Here is a 27,782-nt window from a genome sequence, read left to right as displayed (position 1 = left end):
TTGTTGGTTCCCACTCCTTTGCTCCCATGCCAGCAAGGCACGGAGCAGCCAACCGCTACCAGAGCCTCACCCGCTCCTCACAACACACCCCTGACGTACCCAGCCAGGGCACCGCCACCGTGGGCCAAGCTCCCCTGGGCTCCCACTTACAGCTCTGCTGATGACCCTCAATCCTGAGCCGTATCCCCCTGCAGCTATTCTAGCCCTGGGCTCCTGTCCTCGCCAACGGCATCCCTCTACCAGTCCATGCCTAGCTTGCTTTGCACCCCTACCGACGCCCCGCAGCACTGCTCCAGAAAACTCCCGCGCTTCTGCTCCGGGACCCAGCCGAGCCCCCTTCCCCTGGGGCTTGCTCCAAATTCCAGGCAATGAGATCACGAGCTACTGCAAAAGGCTCCTTAACCCTGATCCACAACCAGCCCGGCTCTTGCAGGCTTTCCCCGCACCCCCTCGCTACACGACTCTGGCAGTTCAGATCTTCTGTCTGGTGCTACCCCGGGCATCCCTGCAGTGCCTCTGCTCTTCTGGTGCACCTCAGTCCTGCCCTACAGCGCCTCCTGCCTCTCCAGAGCCACCCCCACCCCTGATCCAGATGTTCATGCATCTGTCCAGCATCCCCAAAGTAACAGCTGGCAGGATACCTCCAAACCCCAATTCGATATCACCAGCTCCTTGCATGGCAACCTCCTGCTTTGGCATGGATGCATCCTAAAGCCCATGCATCAGAAACGGGGTGATGCCCCTCAGTCTTGACCTGCACCATCCCCTAGTGGGAGAGCCCCAGTGCCCAGGAGAGGCATGGTGATTACAGCAGGGAAGCCAGGACTCCTGGGTTCTATCCCCACCTCTGCCTCAGCATGTAGCCTTGGACATGTCCCATCACCAATCTCTGCCTCAGTTTCCCCAACTGGATAATCACCCCAACCCAGAGGGTTTCCAAGGTGTTGAGATCATTGGCCAAAAGGCATTCTACAAGTGCAAGTCGCTTTGGCAATGGCGCTTCCCCCCTCCCCGCCCCCCCACACACACATGCCACCGACAAAATCCAGCAGGAAGGGTGGGGAAAAGAAGGAAAAAACCCACAATCTCCTCACTTTAGCAGCTTAACTGCTGACAGGCTACCAGCCTGCGGCCTTGAAACACTACAGCTCCAGCGCCACCTATGGGCATGGAGAAAAACCAACACCAAGGGAAATCCAGTGACCAGAACCAAGAATCCATGGGAATGGAAAACCGAGAGCATGGCGTTCAGAGCCTCGTATTAAAACGATCGCAGGCAGACACACACGCAGTGTGTCCAGGTGACGAGCTTCCCTCTCCGTCCCTGCTTTGCAGGGCCTTTCAAACACCGCCTGGGATTTTCCACTGGGCTCCACTCCACCACCGGTTCCCAGGAACAGAGGCCTTCTGTGAAGGTTTATCTCTGTCCCCTGCTGTGTGGACAGGGTGGGGTGTGTGGGTGGAAAGGGGGGAAGCAGTATTTTCCAGGGCTGGAAACAAGGCAGCAAGGCTACGTGGATGGAACAATTAACGAAGCAGAGGTTAATCATTAAAGAAGCCAATGGCCCATGGAATAGCAGAGCCCAGCATTCCCTTTGGAGGAGGGAGTGCCAGAAAACTCCTTCAGAGCTACCCAAAGGTGCCTGGGGACACAGATACTGGTTAACACCCTAACCTGGCCTTGCTGTGCCACCGCACCGCACACCTGGCCTTCCCAAACACACCAGCCAGCACCATGTTTTGCTACCCCCAAGAACGCAGAGGCCCCGTTGCTTGGGCCTTTTGGAGCAGGGCTGCGCTGGCCGGCGGATGAAGTAGGAATTTGCCCTGTGGAGTTACTATGAAAAGCCTCAGCCACGCACGGGTGGAAGGGCTGCCACTGGGGAGGAAGTTTTCAAGGGAGAGCAGGGTCCTGAGAACAGCATTCCCAGACAGCCTCCCAGCCCTCCCTGCTCCACACCTCATTACGGGAAAGGAGCGCCAGTCAGCCAACATCACACTCAGCTGCACAGGGGAGCAATGGATGGGGGGGGGGTGCATAATAGGCACTCCCCTCGGGGAGGCTGCGATCATCATTGAACTGCTCCTGTCCCACACAAGATATGCAGGCGGCGCTCCCAGGGTCGGTGCATAGACACTGGAGTAGGAGTACTACATAAGAACGGCCAGACCGGGTCAGACCAATGGTCCATCTAACCTAGTATCCTATCGTCCAACGCTGGCCTGTGCCCAATGCTTCAGAGGGAATAAACAGAAGAGGGCAATTGTTGAGTGATGCATCCCCTTTGTCCAGTCCCAGCTTCTAGCAGTCAGAGGTTTAGGGACACCCAGTGCATGGGCTTGCATCCCTGGCCATCTTAGCTAATAGCCATTGATGGGCCTATCCTCCAGGAACTTCTCTAGTTCTTTTTTGAACCTTCACAACATCCCCTGGCAATGAGTTCTGCGGGTGGACCGCGTTGCACAAAGTACTGCCTTATGTTTGTTTTAAACTTGCTGCCTGTTAATTTTATTGGGTGATCCCTGGTTCTTGTGTTACCGGAAGGGATAAATAACACGTCCTCATTCACTTTCACCAAACCACTCGTGATTTTAGAGACCTCTGCCCTATCCCCCCTCAGTCATCCCTTTTCTAAGCCGAACAGTCCCAGTTTTTTTAATCTCCCCCCATATGGAAGCTGTTCCATACCCCTATTCATTTTTGCTGCCCTTCTCTGTACTTTTTCCAGTTCTAAAATATATTTTTGCAGTGGGGCGACTGGGTCAGAGAGGGTGTCCCCTTCTGAAGCGTACAAGAATGACAGGACGCGGCAGCATTCAGGGCTAGCACGGAGAGCACGGCGGGTGCGGGGAGAACGTAGAGGAGTCAATCCAACAGCAACCGGGGAGTTCTGCTAAAACCACCGCAGCCACAGAGCAACGGTTCTGCCTGTTCAGCCTTTTCCCTGCATTGGAAATCTGGGTAGAACCAGGGAAATATCTTCCCCCCCCTCACCGTCGCTCCCAACTACAGGGGTGGGGAAATCGGGTGCTTTGGAAACATTCCCTAGCAGGATCCACCCCGTTGTAAATTATTCCCTGCAAGAAGGGACGCCAAATCGGCTGCCACCAGGCCCTTAAGAGACGCTGATGTTTCAGTTTCCAACCGTTCCCTCTCCGCTGGCTCCCCCATCCCTGCGCAGCAGCCATCCATCTGGCTGAGATATGCAAGTCATGACCGAAAGCCCCTAATGGAAATAAATGACATGCTCTCCCTGCTGCTCCAGCGTGCAATAAATTCCTCCCCAGCCGCCCCACCCCCACCGCTGCTCAGGCTTTTTTCCAGTCAGCCCTTCATTCCTCATTAACATTCCCCTTTCATGCCCACGTAAAGCCCCCAAGGCAAAGAAATTCCAACCCGCCCCATAACAACGATGCTTTTCATCTATCCACCCCACAGTGCTCTACAATCTTTTACAGATGGGGAAACTGAGGCAGAGCAGGGCCGTGACTTGAACAAAGTCACACAGCTGGCCAGAGGCAGGACTAAAACGCAGGTCTCCCAAGTCCCAATTCAGTGCCCTAGCCCTTGGGCCACGCTGGCTGACAGCAAGGGGGGCCCCTTTTCTCCCTTGGACCAGCCTCTGATCCCTTCCCCTTGTCCTCATGCCCATCCCAGGAGAAGCTGAGACATATTTTGCTGGAGTTACAGCTATCATAAGCACCTTGCCTGAGCTACCGCCTGTCTTCCTAGGAACAAAGGAGTCCCATGTCCCCACCCCCCGCAGCAGCCAGCAGCTGCCGCCTTCAAAGCAAGGTGTCACCACTTCTAACAGGGCCTCCACAGCTTTTCTTTAGCATGGATCCCATCGTCCAGCCAAGTTGTCTCATGGGCACCCCGGCACTTGTCTCCATGGGGAAGGAGTTACCCTTTAATGCAAGTCAGCAGCAGGAAATTAAGAGAACCATGAACATGCTTGCCCCCACCTCTCTGTCCCATGATCCAAGCACGTACAAGGAAGGAGATTTTAAACTCCCTGCCATGCCCCCACTCAGTTTAGACTCCAAAGCACTAGGGCAGGTTCTTTGAGTTTGGGTAAGATACGAGCGAGATCGTTGAGCAGAAGAAATCAGCCGTAGCTCCCGGGCAAGCAGCAGCCAGCGCCCGTGGCAGCAAAAGGATGGGACAGATGCTGGCTTCCTACGTGGGCAGAAGGCTCAGCTGAGAATAAGCTGGGGGACAGGATAACATTGCTATATACATAGCAATCCTGGCAATCAGTGCTGACGGGGAAGGAGAGACAGGTTAGCAGAGCCTGGGCCGGGGGGGCAGCGGGCTATGGGGGAAGGGGCAGAGGGGTGGCAATTACTCCCAGGGGACAGAGAGAGTGGGGGGACACTTTTGCAAGATGCAAGGTGACCAGTTTATGGGAAGACAGCTTCCAGCACTGCCCGCAGGGGGCAGTAGTGAGCAAGGTGGGATGTACACACCATGTGGCCGGAAGTATTTCTGGCCAACCAAGAGAGCACACAGATCTAGTACTGCTCTAAGGGCTGAGAGCCTTCCAGTCCCCAAGCAGCCCAGGCCAACGTTTACCGGGGCAGCCCGCTCATGGTGCGCTAAAATCCTAATGACCACACACCCGGAGCAAGGCGCTCGGACCAGCACGGAAGTTCTCAGCTCCCCCTCTCCATTGTCAGCCATCGCAGAGGGATCTGGGGCCTGGCTGGTCAGGTTCCTGGGAGGGCGTCGCTTGTCTGATAAGACGAATGGAGCAAGCCGCAGCTGCCCAGAAGTGCAATCTGCGGAGACTACAATTCCCAGCATCCACCGCTTTACGCAAGAGAAGGGCAAGCGCAGAAGTGGACGCTGACCATCCTCAGCCATATAGAGAGGCACACACCTCCCTGAGTCTCTATCTCAGACAGCCCCTGCGCCCACCATCACTCTGCACCTTGGCCATTGCTAGCCGGAGCTGGCAAGAGACGCTCTGAATAGCTAGAGGGGTTGCTGATGGAGACGCTTTTCCAGTCCTAAAAATAGCAACTGGCCATTTCCACAGCTTCCCGGCCTCGCCAATGCTCTTCATTAGACGGAAAGAAAAGAAAAAAAAAAGCCACCTTCCGCTGGAAGGAGAGATGCAGGCATGCGGCAAGCCAGGCACACACGAGCCACAAATAGAAGCAGGGGAGAGAGCGCGGAAGAGGAATCAAAGCGTTTCCAGCCCCAGTTACTCCCGAGACATTTTAATTAATACTCCTTCTGACTTTGAGTCTTTTCTTATGCACAGCGCAATGCCTGACCTTTAAAAGGAGCAGCGAAAGGGAAGGGAAAAACGCACTGTAGCAGCACAGGGAAGTGGAGAGGCTTTTAATAAACCACAGTGAGGAATTTAACACCATCGGCACTATTTCTGATGAGGGGGGAAAAAAGAGGAGGGAGGGGAAGAAGAGGCGGCAGTGCTGAAAATAACCATGTTACACTCAGGCGGCATTACTGCCCAGAGTGCCAGTGGGGGGCACATCGCAAGGAGGGGAGTGAGCCGTTCACTCTGCCGCCCACTGACCTTTCCTAGTCTCAGCCAATGGAGATCACCAGCGACATGAGTTGGATGGTCTCCAGGGGGTGGCAAAAGACTGAGAAAAGGTGATGAGAGCACAGGAAGAGGGAAGGCCGACTGTGTGGGCGTCCTTGGCCAAGTCACTCCCCTCTCTGTGCCTCAAGTGGGCTTCAGGATACTCCGCGACCACCCAGGAGGCTGCGAGGCCTCACCGAGAGAGGGCTTTGCGATCCTTCCCCCGAAAGAGCTAGGAGGTCAGTATCAGATTAAGACCCTGGAGGCAGATGGTGCCATTTGTGAGACGGGCTTCCTAGCACAGGCTCTGGGACAGGAAGGAGGAGAACCAGATTTTCCCCTCTGTTCCAGCCCACTCCTCCCCCTAGGTGATGCTCATCTTCTCCCGAAGAAGTGGGCTGTAGTCCACGAAAGCTTATGCTCTAATAAATTTGTTAGTCTCTAAGGTGCCACAAGTACTCCTGTTCTTTTTGCGGATACAGACTAACACGGCTGTTACTCTGAAACTCATCTTCTCTGCCATTTGAGGCGGCAGGTGGGGCTTAGCTAGCCCTGGAGGGGGGGGGGGGGAAGGGGGAGACAATAAGCAGCTCACTCCTACTCCCAGCTGGAAGGCGGAGCACAGCCCCAACCCAGCCTCAGACACTGGCCTGAGCTAAGGAGCCTTCATCAAAAATCCCAGGGATGGGCCACGGCCAACGGCCACCCCAGTACATGTAAATATAGTGTGTACTCCCAGGCCATTCAGGAAGGATCCCTCTCCCAATCTGGGAATGAAACCACCTCAGAGCTCCCATGTTGGGAGGATTGGGAAGATCTCGACTCACTCGCAGGATGCCTGGTGTCCAGGGAAGATGGAGCAGCAGGCTCCAGGGAGGGGGTCAGACACTTTCTGGGCAGCGGCACGCTCCTCCCAGAAACGCAGACAGTTGCAGGAGCACGGACAGGAATCCCTCCAGCCGTATGCAGCCGACCAGTTCACAGGGAGGGCTGAGGTTGGTGATCAGGGCAGGTGAGGAGCAGTGGTTTGGTTCTAACTCCTTGCGAGCCATTACCACGCAGACGGAGATAGGAGCCGAGGGTACGTCTACACTGCGCAGTTGTTGCCAAAACGTTTGTCTTTCGTGGGTACTTAAAAAAGCCCCCCCCCCCCCCCGCGAAAGACAAAAGTTTTGCCGACGCGGGGCTGGAAGTATTTTGTCGGCAAAAGTGTCGACACAGCCTTAGCGGTAAAAGCTGCCTAGTGTAGCCAAGCCCTCAGGCTGCCCCACTGTGCCGTTGGCACCTAGGTTTGCACAGCACTAATCCTTCCATTCAGACGGATTGTTCCACACGCCGGTGCCAGGGGGTGAAGAACGTGACTTAGAAGAAACCTTCAGCATGGGTCTCCATGGAGATGCAACCGCCTAAGGGGACCCCTTACAACCCTACACACGTCTGGGGCGACCGCTCCCAGCTTCACCCGGCCAGACCACAGCTGGGACAGGAACTTCCCCACAATTGGCACGTCACCCGCAGAGGAGCACTGTGCAAACCATGGGCTCCGCTCCACAGGTGGAACCTGCCTCAGAAGAAGGTCACGCTCAGCAAGTTGGGGCTTTTGTTTTCTTTAATTGATCAAAGCGAATGTGTCTCACGCCATCTGTACAAACGGGTGGTGGGGGGAGGGGAGCCGGGCCCAGCCCCAGTCCATGGCTTCTGCACATCGACACCCTGCAATACAGACAAGTGGAAAGGTTTGATCCAGGCTCAGGGAGCAATGAGGAAGGCTTGGAAGTTGTTCACGGCCGACAGGCATTTTGGGGCCAATGTGAAACAAGGCACTGAGGACCACGAGCACCCTTGACAGCCCCAGGAGAGTGGACAAGGAGCAAACCGGCCATACAGACCAAGCGCTCCTCTCATCCATGAAGATGACCAGGGGCTAACAGCTGGGCAGCCCGCCCTCTTATACCCACTCAGGTGGTCTCCGGGGCTGCCAGTGCAGCCCCTTTCAAACCCAGCAGGCACTCAGCCAAGCGCCAAGGCCCAGCATGCCATATGCTGGGAGGATCGGGCACTGAGCTCAGGGGGCACTGGGAGCACCAGAGACAGGAGCAATCCGTTCTCACTGAGGAGATCAGTGTCAAAATGGGAGGGGGGGGGAGGCATGTGTAGCTATTTAGCTTAGGATGGTGCAGCTTGCCATACCCCCCACCTGTAAGTCAGACTCCCAGTACCGCCCCAGCCCCGAATTTGCCCTGCCGGGTCTGAGGCTATATCTAGAAGCCTTCAGACCCCACAGCGAAGTCTGTTAATAGCAGTGACATATTAACCAGAGTGCCACTATAAATGGGGAGACTCCAGCTTGGGTCAGGAACCGACCGTGTCCAGGCATTAGCTACCTTCTAGTAATTTGCTAACCAGGCACCTTCTCCTGCCCTCAAGCCGTGATCAGAGACTGACCTGGCCCATGCTGCCATCTAATGGCAGAGGCCTGCTATGACAGGGGCATACCCCCAACTGCTTTAGTGTCTGCCTCTGGTTGCAAGTGGGTTCCCTCCTCCATCAGGGCAGTCAGGGAAGCTTGGCTGTGGAGACACCAATCTCCCATCGGGCTGAGTAGCCCTGCGCAGCCTCAGTCCTTCTAGATGGGGCTTCAAAGAGGACTGAGCTAACAACAAAGATCGGGAGCTCCCCACCAGGCCATGTTACAGAAGACGCTTTACCCTAATTACTCCAGGGCTTTCACAAGGGCCTCACTGGCTTCCACGTTAATCTGGGCTTCTACTTTAGCCGTTTCGTCAGGTGCTGCAGCCAGTTGGGATAAGGCCTTATCCAGATTCGACTTAGCAGTCTGTAAACACACAAGCAAGGGGGAGAGCGGGCACCAGGGGATTAGGAGCAGGAAAGTACGTCAGAGCACAGCTGCCTCCGGCACCGCCGGGGATTCTGGGGCTGGAACAGCTACACCCTCAAGTGCATCACTGAGCTGAGCAGGTGGTTGTTACTACGGGGGCTGGACTTAATGAGCTGGGCCCCCCAGCGGCACTGGGTGCCCAGGGTGGGGTGCTCAGGGACATGCTGCTCGTTCAAGTCAAGCCCCTTTTCAAGCCCACAATACCTACAAGAACAAATTTGTCTCAGCCCAGGCCATGGAGACAGACCAAGTGACCTTCTCAGTCGGGCCATTGTCTGGGGTGTCCCAGGGCAGTGGTTCGACAGGACCTGCTGCCCCAGGTCAGCCAGCCAGGCCCCTTTCCCCAGGGCAGCTGGCACTTTAAAAGAGTCAGTAGCGCTGCAGTAACGAAGGGTGAGGGCGTACTCAGCAACGCCACAATAGGCAACTGCTGAGCCAGCAGCACTGAAAACCTTCGTGGGAGGGCACCAGAGAGGCTTGTCCTTGGAAGCTGGAGCAAACCCCGTAGGCCAGTCCTGCATCCAGATGCAGAGTGTGTAGAGAGGCCTGGTCCGTGGGTCTGAGGCCAGCCTGGGCATTTGGACAGCCCATTAAAGGGCCCCATGATTAAAAGAAGCAGGTGTGGAGTTGCGAAAGATCACTAAACACTCCAGGACAAAGGGATGCAGCTTGCAGGGGGGGCTTAACTCAGCTTCCTCCCCCTGTATCCTTTAAGGAAGGTTTAACTCTATGATCCTGGGCAGTGGGTGGAGAGCTCAGGGTGAGGAAACAGATCTGCGAAAACCGTCCTTGGCCACAGGCAGCCCACGCAGGAGGAATAAGGAGTGAATCTCCTGCAGCAGACCTCAGCTTATAGCCAGATTCCTTGCCCTGCTAGCGAGCGGGGCCCAGCCCAGCCTGTTCCTCACCACCCAGCGCAGGCAGGTGACCGCAGGGTACTCACAGCGAGATCCAGCATGTCCAAAGTGGCCACCTCTTCTGCCAGCAGCTGCACCGAGGAGTCAGCATTGACTGTGATGGAGCCACTGCTCACTGCAAACACAACAGCAGGGGACTGAGTCAGCGGGTGCGGCGGGCGGCCCACGGGCCCCAGGTACAGGGCAGGGCTGTGAGCTAAGCCTGGTTTGTGGGGCCAGGTCACAGGATAACGGTGGCGGGAAGGAGTCCCAATGGCTGGTACCCCCGTCTGTACCTAGTGGAGCTTACACATTCTTAGCCCTCCCCCGCAGCAGCATTGCGAGGTCAGGTCTGTTGTCAGCTCTCACCGCCCCAGGCCTCAGGCGCTCTAGTCACCAGGACAGACTACCTGGACCTGCCAGGGGACTGGCGCACGCTCCAGTGGTGAATCTTCACTTGCCACTCACCCAGTCGTAGGACTCCTACAGCACCCGCCAGCTGAACATCTCAATGCACTTCGCGGAGGTTTCGTAAGCCTGCCAGACTCCCTCCCCAGCCCCAGGAAGGAGAGATTAGCCCCATTTTACTGACAGGAGGGCTGAGGCAGAGAGATGATGTGGCTTGCCCAGACTCACACAGTGCTAGAGCCATAAATAGGACTCAGGAGTCCAAATTCCCAATCCTCCATCCACTGGACAACAGCCCCGTCCCAGACCCACAGACAGAACCCAGGAGTCCAGGCTCCCAGGATCAATGGTGAAGCAAAGATTCTCCCCCATGGTAACCCTTAAGGGGAGTCCTTTCCAGACAACAATTCCTCCCTGCTGCCTCCTCTCACACTTTCAGGGCCCCACCCAGTTTCACACACCAAAGTACTTGGTCGCTGTGCCGTCCTCGGCAAAGACCGTCACAACTCCGGGTTTAAGGACCTGCAGGGTGGGAACATGAGCCGCCAAGATGCCGAAGGAGCCGCTCAGCGTGGGGACATCCACCTGCTTCACGGTGGCGCCGTTGTACAACACCTGAGAGACGGGAAGGGCAGTTGGAAGCAGTTCTCTACCCCGACAGCAGGAGGCAGTACCAGGCAAAGGTCCCTTCCCTGATCCTGCAGCTCATTGGTTGAGCAAGGGCCAGAAGGGACCCAGGGAATCTGCTCTCACAACATGGGCACGACCTGCTGAGTTAACAGAATCCCTGCCCTGCCCTCCCAGGCTGAAGGGGCGAGTGGGTTCAGTGTAAGCGTACAGCCAGAATGCTTCAGAAGGGTGGGACTCGGGAGGTGGGGAGGGAGTGGGCCTGGCAAACGCTGACTGGGAAAGCGCTCCAAGCGCAGGGGGGCGGCGTGAGGAGTCATGGAGTCGGGAGTGGGCGAGAGAAACAAAGGGAGCGGTTTGGAGAAGCTTGGGAAGAGCGTAGGGAGCCCTTAAAGTGAACCTTGGCCGAGGAGGCTGATAGGAGAGAGATAGCGAGGCAGGCTCCTCGCAAGCTTCCCACGCAGCTCTGCCAATGCAGCACAAGTCCTGCCTTGCAGGGCTAGTGCGCTGTTCCAGCCCTGCGGATTCCCCCCCAGCGCTCTGCCCAGGCAACCGCGGATCTGAACTGCAGCACCCCCTGCTGGCTCAACACTTGGGCTCCCACCCCACTCCACCCATGCACCTCAATCCTAACCTGCAGCACTCCTTGCTAGCCCAGCTCCAGGACACCCCTCTCACAACTCTGCCAGTGCACCTCAATCCCAACCAACAGCACCGCAGTTAGCCCAGTCCTGAGGCCTCATGCTAACCCTGGGCACCTCCATAGCAGGAGACGCACGCCATGCCAACACATGCACCATTAGGAATCAGACAGACCAAACATCTCGCTTGTGAGCCAACCCTGACCACACAGGTACAGGGAAAACAGCCGTCACAGCAGCTCCACAAAGGCAGGACGGGAGCGTCAGGAATGCTGAATGTAAGGGGTGGGGCAGAGCGGAGAAGTGTGGGTGCAGAGCTGACATAGCAGGGGGTGCTGCAGGGTGGAGAAGGTACTTAGGCTGCAAGATCCCCAGGGAGGAGCTCACCTTTTCGTTGTGTGTGCGCGGTGCCCAAAATACTGGGGCCCTGATCTATGCCTGGGGTCCCCAGTGCTACTGCAGCACAAACAAACAACAGAGCTGGGGAGCTTCAGAGCTGGGTGCTGAAGGGTCAGGTTAAGGTGTCCTGGGGGACCCAGGACCAGGCTAAGGGTTCAGGTTCAGGTCGGCGGCCTGGAAGATTAGGCCATAATCTGCTAATCCAGTGTATTGTGCCTGAACTACTGTGTCCGGCTCTTAAAATAAAAACACTTCTAAATCCCTTCCATCCTCAATGGCTGCTCCTTAGGGCCTGACCCCTGCCTTCCCCCCTGCTTGCATTGGGCAGCCGGGGCAGATAGTTTGCCCAGCACCTACTCGGGCATTTCTCCCCCTTTAGCAGAGAGTTTGTGCTGGATTGAAACAGGCCGTGGACAACATTTCTCTACCAGTTGGACACTCTTTTCAGGGTCTGTTATCGCTATGTAACAATCCACAAACAGAGGTTAGATGCATAAATGGCATTTTCATGGCTCCCATCAGAGGCTCGGGCTATCCCCCTCCCCCCAGCCCTGTGAGAGCCCCTTGCTCTCACAGGGCTGGCACCGCATCAAGCTTCAGAGGGATCAGACACAAATCGTTGCCATCACACAACACCAGGATATAACATTCAGGAAACCACCTGCATTTAATGGTTCGAGCAGCCCCCTGTCTGCCGTGGAATGAGCTGTGCAGTCAGACAGACACTGGGCCAAGAAGAGGTGCCCTGCACCATGCTCTGAAGGTCACTACACCCAGGCTCCTGTGTGTGTGTGTGTGTCTGTGTGTGTCGGAATTCCACATCTGGGGACTCTTCCTTGCCATCCCCACATGGCACAGCCCCCGCACGCTCTAGGATGGGGCGGCATGTTCAGGCACAGATCTAACTGGCCCATACCAGCACCCTGCAAAGAACACCCCTGTGCCAGCCGCAGGGCAGGCTCCAAGGGGAAGCTCAGAGAGGAGACAGGAAAACAAACAGCCCAGCCTCGAAGGAGAAGAGACCTGCCTGGTTGGGGACGCACATCACCAGCTTTAACACTGCCGGTGTAGGCCCAGCCTAAGACACCCCCCCACACACCCTTCGTACCCCACCCACGCACAGCCTAGGACCCCCCCACACACACCCCTGGTGCCCCCCAGGCCCGGCCTAGGACCCCCCCCCCACACACACCTGCTGCCCCCCAGGCCCGGCCTAGGACCCCCCCCCACACCCCGCTGGTGCCCCCCCAGGCCCGGCCTAGGACCCCTGGTCCCCCCCCAGGCCCGGCCTAGGACCCCTGGTGCCCCCCAGGCCCGGCCTAGGACCCCCCCCCACACCCCGCTGGTCCCCCCCCAGGCCCGGCCTAGGACCCCTGGTGCCCCCCAGGCCCGGCCTAGGACCCCTGGTGCCCCCCAGGCCCGGCCTAGGACCCCTGGTGCCCCCCAGGCCCGGCCTAGGACCCCTGGTGCCCCCCAGGCCCGGCCTAGGACCCCCCCACACACACACCCCTGCTGCCCCCCAGGCCCGGCCTAGGACCCCCCCACACACACACCCCTGCTGCCCCCCAGGCCCGGCCTAGGACCCCCCCCCACACACACCCCTGCTGCCCCCCAGGCCCGGCCTAGGACCCCCCCACACACACCGGGGCCCCCCAGGCCCGGCCTAGGACCCCCACACACACCCCTGCTGCCCCCCGGCACCTGCGTGGGCGAGGCGAAGGTGAAGGACATCTGGGCCGGGCCGGCGGCCGTCTCGGCGTAGGAGCGAGCCGGGGCCCGGAGGCCGGGCAGGCGCAGGCGCAGGGCGCGGGGCCCGAGGGCCAGGAGGCGGCGAGCGGGCAGCATGGCGGGGCCGGGGCGGGCGCGGAGCGGGCAGGCCACCAAGGGCAACGGGGCCAGCGCGGGGCAGCCTGGGAGACGAACGGACTGCAACTCCCACAGTGCACCGCGCGGTAGGCCGCAAGAGCTTGTGGGAATCGCAGGCGTGATAGCGCTAGAGACCACAAATCCCATAAGGCACCGGGGCAAGCTGGGGGGCGGGGCTGTCGCCGCGAGGGCTCATGGGAATTGTAGTCCTGAGAGCGCCACAAACTACAAATCCCATGATGCACCGGGGGGCTGCTGCCGCGAGGGCTCGAGGGAATTGAAGTACTCATCAAAATAAAACTGAGGCTATGAAGCCCACAATGCACCGGGGCAGGCCTCCACTGCCTCTAGGACTTGTGGGAGGTGTAGTCCCATCGCTTCTCGGCTCTCTATGAGCTAAGATCAAGCGTAGTACCTGTTCTTATCAGTTTTCTCCTGCGCCCCACTATTTACTTCCCACCTGTTTGTTTATTGTAGGGTCATTTTTTTCTCCTATCTCCCCACAAAACCACGCCATAGTATTTATGACCAGTGCTCCTTGTCCCAGCACCCCCATCACCTAGCAGGTAGCTGCATGCACGGGGACAGATGCATGCAGAGCAGAGCCCATTTTATTAATAAAAGCAGGTAGTGGAGTTATGTATAAAGAAATTCTGTGACTTACAGCCATGGAACAGGACTCAGCCGGCTTACCCTGCCAACTCTCTTGGGAGGGAGAGTCCCTGTGCCATTGTTTTGCATTCATTTTTAGGCAGTGTTAATAATATTAATGTAATTAATTAATAGATATACTTAGCTCATGTCCAGTGCTTTTCATCTTTAGCTCTCAAAGCCCTTTACAGAGGAAGTCAGTATCACTATCCCCATGTTATGGATGGGGAAACCAAGGCACAGGGAGAGAATGACTTGCCCAAAGAAAAGTATCTCCCTCTTGTGAGGAAAGCTTTTTAAGTGTGTGTGTGTGTGTGTGTGTGTGTGTGTGTGTGTGTGTGTGTGTGTGTGTGTGTGACAACATCTCTCCGGTATATTTAAATCTCACTGTTTCTGTCTCTTACATCTCAACAGCCTGGAAACGCAGCCCCCCATAACCAAAAAAGTGCAACAGGGAAAAAAATATCAGTTTAGTTTAAACTCCACCAATTCCTTCGCTATTGGTCCAATATTCTCTAGAGCCACCATGCCCCTAACAGTGCCGTGAGACTCAGCAGCTGCCATCTACCTGTTCAGAAACGGTCACACGGAGGGACTGTGCTCTGTGCATGTTATCAGCTCTTAGCATGGAGGCCTGAGAAATAGCCGTCTTTATGCCCAATTCTGAATCATGATAGAATGAACGGAGGGGAATGTGAAGAGGGCCTCACAAGGAGAGAGAGAGAGAGAGAGAGAGAGAGTGTGTGTGTGTGACCTTGCAGTGTATACACAACCACCCTATGGCACCAGAAGAGGGCACTCCATGCATGGAGATACAATCCATTCAATCTTCTTGCCCAGTGCCAGGCATTTTCATATACCACAAGGAAACATCAACAGGAAAAGCTCCATCTTTAAAAGGAAACCCAGTTTGCCCATGCATGACTGACTGGTGGGAGTGTTTGAGGGCATGTCTCTAGGTATGAAGGAATCATAGAATATCAGGGTTGGAAGAGACCTCAGGAGGTCATCTAGTCCAAACGCCTGCTCAAAGCAGGACCAATCCCCACCTAAATCATTCCAGCCAGGGCTTTGTCAAGCTGGGCCTTAAAAACCTCTAAGGGTGGAGATTCCACCACCTCCCTAGGGAGCCCATTCCAGTGCTTCACCACCCTCCTGGTGAATAGGTTTTCCTAATATCCAACCTAGACCTCCCCACCTGCAACTTGACACCATTGCTCCTTGTTCTGTCATCTGCCACCACTGAAAACAGCCGAGCTCCATCCTCTTTGGAACCCCCCTTCAGGTAGCTGAAGGCTGCTATCAAATCCCCCCTCACTTTTCTCTTCTGCAGACTAAACAAGCCCAGTTCCCTCAACCTCTCCTCGTAAGTCACGTGCCCCAGCCCCCTCATCATTTTTGTTGCCCTCCGCTGGACTCTCTCTAATTTGTCCACATCCTTTCTGTAGTAGGGGACTCCAAAACTGGATGCAATATTCCAGATGTGGCCTCACCAGTGCCGAATAGAGGGGAATAATCACTTCCCTCAGTCTGCTGGCAATGCTCCTACTAATGCAGCCCAGTATGCTGTTGGCCTTCTTGGCAACAAGGGCACACTGCTGACTCATAGCCAGCTTCTCGTCCACTATAATCCCCAGGTCCTTTCCTGCAGAACTGCTGCTTAGCCAGTCGGTCCCCAGCCTGTAGCGGTGCATGGGATTCTTCCGTCCTAAGTGCAGGACTCTGCACCTGTCCTTGTTGAACCTCATCAGATTTCTTTTAGCCCAATCCTCCAATTGGTTTGGTCACTCTGGACCCTATCCCTACCCTCCAGCATATCTACCTCTCCCCACAGCTTAGTGTCATCCATGAACTTTCTGAAGGTGCAATCCATTCAGGGCAAGCTTTAGGAAGTGCGGGGCCCAATTCGAACATTTTCAGTGGGTCCCCGGCAGGGATAACTAAAAAAAACTATGTAAAAAAACCCTCTCATTTCTTCCATGTATTATTTACTTTCCATAACTCTATCAATATCAACATTGTATATTACGTACATTGCATCATATATTACAAATATCAAGTTGGTTAAGAGGAACTTTATTGTACACCTCACCTATCTGTTTTTAAAACTTTATCTTCCTTGCTTTTTGTTCAGCAAAATCTTTCAGTATCTTGCCTAACTGTAAGCTCTTCATTACTTCGCATTCAATTGACATGATTGCCAAACTGTTTAATCGGTCTTCCTGCATTGTAGATCGCAGATATGTTTTAATTAGATTTAACTTTGAGAAGCTCCTCTCTCCTGAGGCTACAGTTCCTGGAATAGTCAGGAAGATTCGAATTGCTATAAATAAATTTGGGAATACTGTTGATCGGTTATTATATGCAAGAAATTGAAGCATTTTTAGGGGGTTTCTACAATCAGACGGAAGAATTGGCTTTAATGCTTCCAGTTCTTCACAAAGCATGTAGCCATTTATGTCAACTGATTTTACAGTTGAAACTTCTTCGTTTTCCTGCACCAGTTTCACCTCTGTCAATGCGAGTTCCAGATCTGCAGCAGATTTTCGTAGGGTGTCCTTGGGAAGATTTTTGAATTCACATAAAAATCCAAATAAACTCACATGCTTTTGTAACTGTTCAAACCTCGGTTCAAGTGACTCTAAAGCTTTGTCTAAGACTTGATTGAAGCATTGTACTCTGTAAGCTTCTTTTGCATCAGAAAAAGGCTCGTCTGCAGATTCGGACTCCAATTGTTTTCGTTTGCGCAAGCTTTTAGTCTGGAATACTGGAGTCACATCTAGATCTTTGGCGAGTTCATTGGCACCAATTAACACTTCTTGAAAACCCTGCTCTCGGTACGTTTTTAACCAGTTACAAAGCTTTTTGAATGAAGAAATTCCTGCAGAAATATCCATTGGATCACTCTGTAGCTCTTTGCTCACAAAATTCACTTGAAAAAGTAAATCATGCCAGAAAACTAGTGAAACCAAAAACTTATAATTCTTCATTTGAATAGCCAGCCATTCAGCTTCATTTTTTGCTTGAGCATCATCAGTTGTTTCTGCTACCTCTACGAGGGCATCATAAAACTCCCCTGCTTGGTTCCGCAGAGCCTTAACGCTTTGCATTGAACATTCCCATCGTGTTTCGCAAAGAGGCTTTACAGAAAAGCCAGTAACATGGTTTCTAAAAATAGTCCATCTTTTAGTAGATGCAGAAAAAAGGACGTAAATACGCTGCAAGGCTCCGAAGAAACTCATCACATCTGGACATGTTTTGGCCACGTCTCCCAAAAAGAGATTATAGTTGTGACATGCATGACACGGTGTAAAAAAGGCTCTTGGGTTTGTTTTCAAAAGTCGTGCTTGTACACCTGACATGTGTCCCTTCATATTTGCGCCGTTGTCATAGCCCTGCCCACGAATATTTGCAACGTCCAATCCCAGGTCTTCGAGTTCACTTAAAAGGATATTGTACAAACATTCACCTGTGCTGTTTTCTACTACTATGAACTTAATGAAATGTTCGTATACTCCTGCCGGAATATTTGGTGATACACCATCGGCCACATACCTAATTGTCAATGACATTTGTTCTTGGTGACTAATGTCAGAAGTGCAGTCGAGTATAATAGCAAAATACTTAGCAGCCTTGATTCGAGCTATTATTTCATGTTTAACAGCATTCCCTACAATACTAATAAGTTTGTTTTGAATGTTTTTCCCTAAATAATGGTCATGTATTTCTTTGTTCTTGATTCTTTGTAAATGTTCCTCCATCACTGGGTCAAACTTTCCCAATAATTCAATAACTCCAAGAAAATTTCCATTGTATGATGTTCCCAGCCGCTCATCAGATCCATGAAATGATAACTTTCGTTCTGCTAGCAACTGAACGACAGCAACTAGTCTCTCAAAAACTTGATGCCAGCGTTTTGCTTCTTGGTCAATAAGTTTTTGTTGTATTGCATCAATGGTTTTTCCAGCAGATAACCTTTGCTGAAGGTCGCAGCAACTGAGCACAGCTTGTAAATGTCCTTTTGAGTTTTCGTGCTCGGCCAATATTGTATGAATATTAGACCAGTCATTAAAGCCATTAGATGCTAATGAACTTGTCACATTATTGCAAAAAATCTTACAGTAATAACAAAAGATCTTGTCGGCTGACACGGAGTATATCACCCACGGACGAGGTACAATTTCACCATTTGAAAGTTTCCTTTTGCAGTGAAAGTTTGAAAAGTGTTGCCCAATCTTATTTTTAGGGAAATCTTCTCCAATAATTTGAGGCGGCCCTTGTTTTACTAAATACTCCCTGATATGCTGGCTAATGTATTCTGGCCAAGTTGCAGGATCATCAGATATTTCTATTTGGTCAGCCGAGTTGAAGTTGCCTTTCTGTTCTGGATCTAAACCACTCGCATCTTTATTAGCAGAAAAGCATTCTTGACCCTCAGTACCTTCAGCATCAGTTACAACCCTTTTTGCAGTCTTCTCTTCACCTTGCCTGTCTTGAGTGTCTTCTTCAGACTGATCTGGCTCTTCGAATTCTTCGTCATTGCTGTCGTTCTCTGTCTGTGTCGTGTGTTCTACTGGAGACTTTTCAACCATAGCTGCATCTTCACGGAGCTCTTCTGTCTCAACAGTAGAATCGGGTCTGCTAAAATACTTGCTTAAAGCACCCTTTTGCTTCTGTCTTTCAAATGCCTTTGCCTTGTATAGGGCTCTTTTCTTACTCCCACATGGGTACTTTCTACCCATGTCTCTTGATCTCTTACCCATATTGATAGACGTCACCACATTCTAAAAGAATATTAATCATAGATTTTCACTTTCATATTAGGAAAATAATTTGTGTTTTGATAGTTGGCTGGCTGCAGGCAGGGCAGGGGGTGTGGGGCTGGCTGCAGGGGCTGGTGCGGGGCTGGCTGGGTGCGGGGCTGCAGGCAGGGCACGGGGTGCGGGGCTGGCTGCGGGCAGGGGGTATGGGCAGGGGGTGGCTGCGGGCAGGGGCTGGAGGTGCAGCAGGGAGTGCGGGGCTGGAGGCAGGGCAGGGGGTGCAGGCAGGGGCTGGCTGTGGGCAGGGCGGGGCTGCGGGCAGGGGTGCAGCGGGGGTGCGGGGCTGGGGCGGCAGGGCAGGAGCTGTGGGCAGCAGGGGGTGCGGGGCTGGGGTGGCAGGGCAGGGGGTGCGGGCAGCTGGGGCTGCTGTGGGTGGCTGCGGGCAGGGGCTGGCTGGAGACAGGGGCTGGGGCTGCAGCAGGAAGTACGGGGTTGGAAGCAGGGCAGGGGGTGCGGCAGGGGCTGGCTGCGGACAGGGCGGGGGTGCGGGGCTGGAGGTGCGGGGTTGGAAGCAGGGTGGGGGGTGCAGGACTGGCTGCGGGCAGGGCGGGGAGTGCGGCAGGGGCCGGAGACAGGGGCTGGGGCTGCAGGGGGTTCAGCAGGAGGTGCGGGGCTGGAGGCAGGGCAGGGGGTGCGGGGCTGGAGGCAGGGCAGGGGGTGCGGCAGGGGCTGGAGGCAGGGGCTGGGGCTGCAGGGGGTTCAGCAGGAGGTGCGGGGCTGGAGGCGGGCAGGGGGTGCAGCAGGAGGTGCGGGGCTGGAGGCAGGGCAGGGGGTGCAGCAGGGGGTGCGGGGCTGGAGGCAGGGCAGGGGGTGCAGCAGGGGGTGCGGGGCTGGAGGCAGGGCAGGGGGTGCAGCAGGAGGTGCAGGGCTGGAGGCAGGGCAGGGGGTGTGGCAGGGGCTGGAGGCAGGGGCTGGGGCTGCAGGGGGTTCAGCAGGAGGTGCGGGGCTGGAGGCGGGCAGGGGGTGCGGGGCTGGAGGCAGGGCAGGGGGTGCAGCAGGAGGTGCGGGGCTGGAGGCAGGGCAGGGGGTGCAGCAGGGGGTGCGGGGCTGGAGGCAGGGCAGGGGGTGCGGCAGGAGGTGCAGGGCTGGAGGCAGGGCAGGGGGTTCGGCAGGGGCCGGAGGCAGGGGCTGGGGCTGCAGGGGGTTCAGCAGGGGGTGCGGGGCTGGAGCCAGGGCAGGGGGTGCAGCAGGAGGTGCGGGGCTGGAGGCAGGGCAGGGGGTGCGGGGCTGCGGGCAGGGCAGGGGGTGCGGCAGGGGGTGCGGGGCTGCGGGCAGGGCAGGGGGTGCAGCAGGGGGTGCGGGGCTGCGGGCAGGGCAGGGGGTGCAGCAGGGGGTGCGGGGCTGCGGGCAGGGCAGGGGGTGCAGCAGGAGGTGCGGGGCTGGAGGCAGGGCAGGGGGTGCAGCAGGGGGTGCGGGGCTGCGGGCAGGGCAGGGGGTGCAGCAGGGGGTGTGGGGCTGGAGGCAGGGCAGGGGGTGCAGCAGGGGGTGCGGGGCTGCGGGCAGGGCAGGGGGTGCAGCAGGGGGTGTGGGGCTGGAGGCAGGGCAGGGGGTGCGGGGCTGGAGGCAGGGCAGGGCAGGGGGTGCGGCAGGGGGTGCGGGGATGCGGGCAGGGCAGGGGGTGCGGGGATGCGGGCAGGGCAGGGGGTGGGGCAGGGGCAGGGGGTCGCGGACTCACCGGGAAGGCGCCTTGGAGCCGCAGGACGCAGCCGGGGACCCACCAGGCAGCAGCGGGAGCCCTAGGGCAGGCGGCGGCCCACGTGGCTCCCGCAGCGCAGCGCCCCCGGCGGTCGGAGGAGGAATTACACACAATCCCGGCCGCAGCCCATCAAAGCCGCAGCGCCCCCCTCGCAGGGAAGCCGGTTAACAAGCGGTTCTAAAACCGCTTCCAAATGTAACAACCGGTTCGTGCGAACCGGCTCCAGCTCACCCCTGGCTGAGGGGGTCGGAGCCGGCCCCAGCCTGTAGGGGAAGTGCCCCTCCGGGGCAGTGTCGGCAGTAGCCCGGGGCTCCGGCGGCTATTTAAAGGACCAGGGCGGTGGAGGCAGCTGGAGTCAGGGGCCTTTCAATAGCCCCTGGAGCCCCCCCCCCCCCCCCCCGCTACCCCAGGGCTCCAGCAGTGGGGGGTCCATGTTGACTGTTTCTGATCACTTTCCTCTCCTCCAAATGCTTCAAAATGGATTCCTTGAGGACCTGCTCCATGAGTTTTCCAGGGACTGAGGTGATGCTGACCGGTCTGTATTTCCCTGGATTCTCCTCCTTTCCTTTTTTAAAGATGGGCGCTATATTTGCCTTTTCCAGGCGTCCAGGCCCTCCCCCGATTGCCACGAGTTTTCAAAGATACTGGCCAATGGCTCTGCAATCACATCAGCCAACTCCCTCAGCCCCCTCGGATGCATTAGATCCGTCTCCATGGACTCGTGCCTGTCCAGCTTTTCTAAATAGTCCTTAACGTGTTCTTTCACCACTGAGGGCTGCTCACCTCCGCCCCCTACTGTGCTGCCCCAATGCAGCACTTTGGGAGCTGATCTTGTCTGTTTCACTCTATATGCATCCGAAGAAGTGGGTTGTAGCCCACGAAAGCTTATGCTCTAATACATTTGTTAGTCTCTAAGGTGCCACAAGTACTCCTGTTCTTTTTGAGGATACAGACTAACACGGCTGCTACCCTGAGACCTTGTCTGTGAAGACCAAGGCAAAAAAAGCTTCGAGTACTTCACCTTTTTCCACATCCTCTGTCACTAGGTTGCCTCCCATACTTTCCCTGACCTTCTTTTTGTTGCTAACATACCTGTAGAAACCCTTCTTGTTACCCTTCACATCCCTTGCTAGCTACAAGGGCAGGCAGATGATCAGATTAGATGGGATGAGTCCCCAGGACAGTCCCAGCCATTGGGTCAGATTTGTATGAGTACAAATTAGATTCGAGAATTTCATATGAATTTCAGATACGTGACATAGCCTCAGAACTGGCCCCCGTGCTCCCTCCTGCCCGCCCATCCTTGACCCCAGAAAACCCCATCCACGCCTTCATCAATTGTCATCCGCTCCCAACCTCAGACCCAGCTCCTTAGCACCCTCCCTCTGCACCCGTCAGTGCCTGGGTTTCTATTGGTATTTGTTAGATACAAAGAAAATAGACCCAGTGTTTCCAGTCAGAGAAGAGATAGAGAGCGCTATAGATCCATCAAGGGAGTTTAGCTGACACCATGGCAATAAACCAAAGCCCCAGTGGCTTGCAGTGGCATCAGAAGGCAGAGCTGTTTTACTAGCCTGATTCACAGTTTTCTTCCCCTGCTGTTGCATTCTGTGGGCCTGAGTCTCTGTCACTCCTATCCTGCACTTGGGGTGCTCTGTTGCATTCTGAGGCCCTGCCCAGCCCCCAGTGGAAGTAACTTGTACTCTGCTTCCCTTTGTCCCTGAGAAGCAGAGAACAGCTGTAATGCAGTGCGCTCTGGCCACACACCCTACATGCACCCCACGCCAGGGAGCAGGGACAGTGAAAAACCCTTGTGGCCATTCCACACTGGCCAGATTCAGAGAAACCTGCCTGGGCCCCAGCCCCCTACACCCTGACTCTTCCACACGGACCGAGCCAGGCCCTAGCGCCAGCCGCTGGCGCCCCCAGGCATCAGGGCAGTCCAAACCCAGATCCCAGTCTTTGGCGAGACTCCGTTGGAGTCATTGGGGTGGTACCAGGACACGGGTTGGACACAGGAGGATCAAGAGGGACAAACAGAACCAACAGGAGTAAAGGTTGCAGGGGGTTAAGTGCAGGGCCGGCTCCAGGCACCAGCTTAACAAGCAGGTGCTTGGGGCGGCCAAGGGAGAGGGGCGGCACCTGCGGCAATTCGGGGGCGGCAGGTCCCTCACTCCCTCTAGGAGCGAAGGACCTGCCGCCGAACTGCTGCCCCCAATCACGGCTTTTTTTTTTGCTTGGGGCGGCAGAAATGCTGGAGCCAGCCCTGGTTAAGTGTTTAGACCATGCTGGGGGTGGGGGGAATTGGGGCATCAGAGGGGACTCAGCCAAACATGCAGTGAGACCACAGGGTGTCTGAACAGGACTGGCCTATCAGGGCCCGATCCTGCAAAGTGCTGAGTCCCCTCGACTCCCAGTAACTGATGGGAGTTCTCGGCGCTGAGCCCCTTGCAGGACTGACCCATGTGCCAGGTAGAGGATTCCTAACCCAGTTACAATCCGGAGGAACAAACCTTGATTAACCCCCCGCCCCCTACATGTAACTGAGTGTATGGGGTGGGGGGAACCAACTTCTATCCCAGCCCTAGAACCTCCAGGGTTGTCCCTAGAACCAGCTGGGTGCTACACCAGTGACACCCAGCTGGTGTCTGCCTCTGCCCTGCCCTGCCACCACTGCCTCCAGCGGGCAAGAGCCCAGATCTGTCTCCCAGGCCCCATCCTGTTGATTGCAGGGTATTCCTAGAGGTGCCCATCACCGGGGTATCTGGCCTCTAGGTCTGTGGTAGCCTGGGCCTCTCTGCAGGGGCGAGAAGATGGAGCTGAGCGAAGGGAAAGGAAAGAAGACACCCCGGAGTCTGCTGGGAGAGGGTCTCTGCCCCCTTTCTGCCAGCTCTGCCCCACCCCTCGAGTCCTGGCTGATTCCTCCCAGGGCAGCAGGCTAGGGGGAAGGGGGGCTCTAAGGGCAGAGGCTAAATCCATTGAAGCCAATGAGAGTTTTGCCAGAGACTGCACTCGGGGCGGGCGGGAGGCTGGGGGCTGAGCAGGCTCCCCAGGGGGCCTGGGGAAGGGGGCGGCTCAGCCCAAGGAGGAGTTTATTTCCCCCCCCCCAGGCAGTGCTTTGCCTCCCGCCTGGGCCCCCTGCTGAAGCCAGCTTCTGGCCGCCTCTTAACATTCTCCTCAGCGCCAGCTCCTCCACCAAAGGCATCTGGAGGTGTCGGCATCACTGCGTGGGCACCGCACGTCAGCGGGAGCCGGGGGGGAGCGGGAGCCAGGCTGCCAGGCCTGCCCACCCCCTCTCATTAATCCTCTCCTTCCAGCGAGCCCCTCCCCCTGCCATTAATCCCCTGCCACCCCCTCCTCTCTCCATTAGCCTCCTCTTCTCCCCTCGCCCCTTGGCTTTCCCATTAAACCTCCTTCCCTCTCTCCCCCGGCTCTCCTTCCTCTCCTTCTCCCCGTCCCCCCCTCCCCTTTTCATTTAGCCAGGAAGCCAAAGGCCCCCCTTCCCTCTCCAGCCCCACTTGGGGGCACAAACACTCAGCCTGCTCCGCCAGGCTCCTGGTTTGTTATCAAAGGGCTGGGGGAGGGGGTTGATTGTCTCCCCCCCACACCCCTACGCACACATGCACTCTGCACTGGGGGCTGGGAGCCCTGTACTGGGGAAGGGGGCATGGCCCAGCGGGACCGGTCCAATGGCTGAGTTATATGCTGCCTCCAGCACTCTTTGAACCTGCTGCTTTCGTTCAGGAGCATGTCGCCACCTAGTGGTCAAGCTCACAGAGACGGTAAAGGACCTACTACGACTGCCGGTGCAGGGAGAGCTCCCTGCGCTCAAGGAGCTGACGCCTGAGTTCGGAACTGCAGGTCAAGGGCTCTCGTCCCAGCTCCCACGGGGACAGGGGGGCTCAGTGGGAGGGATGACCTGGGCCACTTTAACCAGCGCTGTGCCTCACTTTCCCATCCAGCCCAGCCCTTGTTATCTCTCAAGCCAGGCCCCACACCCTGGCCAGCCGGCTGGGACAAATGGAGGAGGAGCAGGTGGTGCTGTTGCTGCTCTGAGCCGGGCTGATTTATTTGATGTGGGGGACAGGCTGCAGAGCCGGGCGGCGGGAGCACCCGGTCAGTGGCCAGACCACTTTTTGGCTGGGGTAAGCCTGCATGGCACTGTGACCCCGGGCGCCAGGTAACAATGTCACTCACTCCGATTTGGAAGGGGCGGGTATAGGGGTGAGACTGCTAGTGGAGGGCACCGGTGAAAGGAAGAGGATGGTCAGGTGGGGGGGGGAGCCCTAATCTATGGCTCCCCACTTTAAATGTTGCTCCACAGCCCCTGTGCTGGGGGCAGGCGTTCCCTAATGAGTGCCCGGGCTCGGCTCCCATGGGCTCCCCTTCCTTCTGAGCCCCTCATCACCGAACGCTGAGGGTGGGCGGGGAAGGGGCTCCCAGGGCCTGGAAGGCTGCGCCCGCTCCAGATGGCTGGCAGCGCATAGTGCTTCCCTGAAGCATGGCTCCTGCAAGCCCCTGGCCAAGCAGGTCTCTTCCTCCCCAGGGCAGGGGCCTTGCTAGCAGCTTCCTACCCACTGTCTCACACTCCCTCTGGGGCAGGATTGGCAGCCTTGCGGCGTGCTGGGGAGCAGAGCTGCAGCCAGTGGCTCTGGGCTGCACCGGGCTCCCTGGGGAAGGGAGGTGATGCAATCCGTGTGATTGGATTTAGCCACAGGGCTTCCAGTTGGCAAAGGGAGGGGAGCCTGGGTGGATGAGGATGATGCACTCATTGAGGGGGATGCTGGAGCCCTGCCCCCTCTCCAGGCTGGTCGGTTACTTGTAGGAGGAAATGTGACCTTGGGGCACGGCACCCTGGGAGTCATTCTCTTCCTCCCGGGCCGGGCTCCTCTCAGTTCAGCCCATAATCGCCATGTCCAGGCTGCCTGGGATTGCCAGTGGGGCTAGAACTGAGGGCTGTTGGACCTGAAAGCCCAGGCCTCCCAGACCTTGAGCTAAGGTAAGAGATTTTGCTTCAGCTGAGCCCCCATCTACACTGGGTGTTTTGTGCACTGAAGTAGCGACACCCAGTGCCAACACCCAGCATAGACAGGCTTGCACAGGTGTGAGATGGGGCTGCACGGGTGTGACATGGGGCTTGCACCAACACAGTGGGCCTATGTGAGGGGTGTAGTAGGGAAGGCACAGTGACTGGGTCACACCAAAGCCAATTCTCCTAGTCTAGACAAGCTGGTTTTCCAGCAGCCAACACACCTCCCCTGGGGATGGAATCAAATGTCCCTGTGCTGTAGCTTAACCCCTGGGATGGGGCAAAGGGAAAAGCAGCCAGTTCACGTTACACAATTCCAGGCTGGGATATGTTGCCAGAGCTGTGCCTAGGTTTGTGCCAATGTCATTCACTCTCCTTGATGCCCCGGCAATCCCAGGATCTGCGTCCCAGGGGAGGGTTGCCTCAGTGCCTCCTGGAGCCAGACATGTGCAACCCATGCCATTATATTTCCAGCACCCACATAGAAGAATTAAATAAAACCCTACAATCCTCTTGCTGGAAGGTTGTGATGTAACACAACTTTATTTCGTAGAATCCAGAATGATAATACAGAAGAACCTAAAACAGAGAGAGAGAAAACAGGCTGCTCCCGAAAACAGAGCGGCACAACGCACCCCCACCTTACACTAGGCTGTCTGTCTATAGACTGACTGCTGCTAGTTGAGACCCAGATCTCCCACTTCCCTACAGAGCCCCTAGCTTGTCAGCAGGACCAGGAAACTCCCTGACACTTAAAGTGATAGCTTAAAAATGTAACAGTTTCTATACTTCCCATTCCCAGCTCTCTCTCTCTCTCTCTCTCTGTTCCTTTTGTGACTTCAGGCCTGGTCTACACCTAAAACGTAGGTCAACATAGCACTGTGGCTCAGGGGGGTGAAAATTCACACCTGTAAGAGCCATCATTAAGCTGACCTAATCCCTGGTATAGACCCCACTGGGGTGACTGAAGAATTCCTCTGTCGAGGGGGTGGATTTACTACAGCACTTGAAAAGCCATTCCTGTCTCCACAGTGAGAGTTTATACTACAATGTTCCAGCACTCCTCCCTTACTGCAGCCCCCCAAACCCTACTTCGTGTCTGTATCCATGGTTATTAATGATCGCTGTAAGGGTTTGCCCTGCTGTCCTCTCCCTGCACATGCTGTGTGCCTGTTGGCTGCTGCACTCCTCCCTAGAGACAGCCGCATTTCCCTGGTGCTGGAGCTCCATCTAGATTAGGAAGCACTTTGGGATCCTTCTGGGTGACAGGTGCTTATAGAATATTGTCGCCCTCCTGAGAGGGTCTTCTTCAGCCCCTTGCTCAGGGGATCCCTGCAGGTTATAGACATCTAACCGGTGAGATATGGTCTGGGCAAGGAAGTTTGCAATCAAGGGGAAACAGCTTCCAAACTGCCTTGCCCCTGTTGCATTTTCACCCCCGCTAGCTAGTGCAGCAACCACCCCAGCGCTGCCGTTGCCTTTGATTTATTGGGTACCTGCAATCTTCAACACCGTAGCGCAAGGCTCCATCACTTGAGTTAAAGGCCAAACTCCAGGAGCAGTAGAAGGTTGTTATCCTCTGTGTAGCCCACCACACCCACCCGGTGCGGCATCTCTAGCGGTGGCTGGGATGCGTATAGAGGCTGACCAGCCTGCTACCGCCTTGGCCCACAGAGATGGCGCTTTGCTGCATGATCCTCAGGCAGCAAAGGCTCATGCGCTTAGATCCAGAGGGCCCATGTTCCATCCTTGCTACTAGTGTTACAAGCGGTGGCCTGTACGGGGATAAAGCATTGAGCTGCAGGCACCCAGCCACTAGGGACGTGACACACGCTGCCGGCGAGTCACGCCATCCGTCACGGCCCCTCACAAGGGTGATTCTATTTTTGCAAGCGGCCCCCAAAAGGCGTCCTTCCCGCCGTGCTCTCTTGCGGCTGAGGAGCTGAAATCTTTAGCTGCTGCTGACGTCCAGGAAGAGCCCTGGCAGCCCCAGCCCAGCATCAGCAACTTGTCGCTGCTTATTTTGCAATAGAGGAACCAGAGTCAGCAACGATTCCAATGAAACCCTGGCGGCCTATGGCCCCAGCCTAGCCAGCGCGGAACGGAAACCCGAAGCACATCTCGCCTAAAGGATTACGTGGCGCTGGGAACACGGAGCCTGATTCTCGGTTACCGCGTCCCGCACTCGGCACAGGGGTGAGGGGGTGCCTTGAAGCCACCTGTGCACTCTATATTCAGGGGCCATGCAGAGCCCCTCCTGGCTTCGGGGCTGCCCTGGCTCCCTGTGGGCACTGG

The 27,782-nt window shown here is 56.2% G+C and overlaps 1 protein-coding gene and 1 long non-coding RNA gene across 2 annotated transcripts; both read right to left on the bottom strand.

Annotated features, from left to right (window-relative positions):
• Positions 1 to 7,146: 7,146 nt before the first annotated feature.
• ATP5F1D (ATP synthase F1 subunit delta) lies at positions 7,147 to 13,373 on the bottom strand. Its single transcript, XM_005302333.4, has 5 exons — positions 13,127 to 13,373; positions 10,220 to 10,373; positions 9,398 to 9,486; positions 8,264 to 8,391; positions 7,147 to 7,268 (listed from the first exon to the last, which is right to left on the bottom strand). Exons 1-4 carry the CDS (start codon positions 13,268 to 13,270, stop codon positions 8,269 to 8,271), a joined length of 510 nt encoding a protein of 169 aa, XP_005302390.2. The 5' UTR covers positions 13,271 to 13,373; the 3' UTR covers positions 7,147 to 7,268; positions 8,264 to 8,268.
• A 2,540-nt stretch (positions 13,374 to 15,913) lies between these two features.
• Positions 15,914 to 20,567, bottom strand: LOC101934254 (uncharacterized). Its single transcript, XR_010594927.1, has 2 exons — positions 20,438 to 20,567; positions 15,914 to 18,726 (listed from the first exon to the last, which is right to left on the bottom strand). It is a non-coding gene; the product is annotated as an uncharacterized LOC101934254 (long non-coding RNA).
• Positions 20,568 to 27,782: the final 7,215 nt, after the last annotated feature.

The sequence above is a fragment of the Chrysemys picta genome, chromosome 25 (assembly GCF_011386835.1).
Source record: "Chrysemys picta bellii isolate R12L10 chromosome 25, ASM1138683v2, whole genome shotgun sequence".
Lineage (NCBI taxonomy): Eukaryota > Metazoa > Chordata > Testudines > Emydidae > Chrysemys > Chrysemys picta.
Note: the sequence above shows the minus strand (reverse complement) of the source record. Positions and strands in the feature narration are given on the sequence as shown.

Excerpts from the sequence above, each read along its gene's own strand:
- ATP5F1D (XM_005302333.4), bottom strand. The coding sequence starts at position 13,270 with ATGCTGCCCGCTCGCCGCCTCCTGGCCCTCGGGCCCCGCGCCCTGCGC. Across the intron at positions 10,374-13,126 it reads CCTTCGCCTCGCCCACGCAG|GTGTTGTACAACGGCGCCAC; the intron begins GTGCCGGGGGGC and ends CCCGTCTCTCAG. Across the intron at positions 9,487-10,219 it reads CACAGCGACCAAGTACTTTG|TGAGCAGTGGCTCCATCACA; the intron begins GTGTGTGAAACT and ends TTGTGTTTGCAG.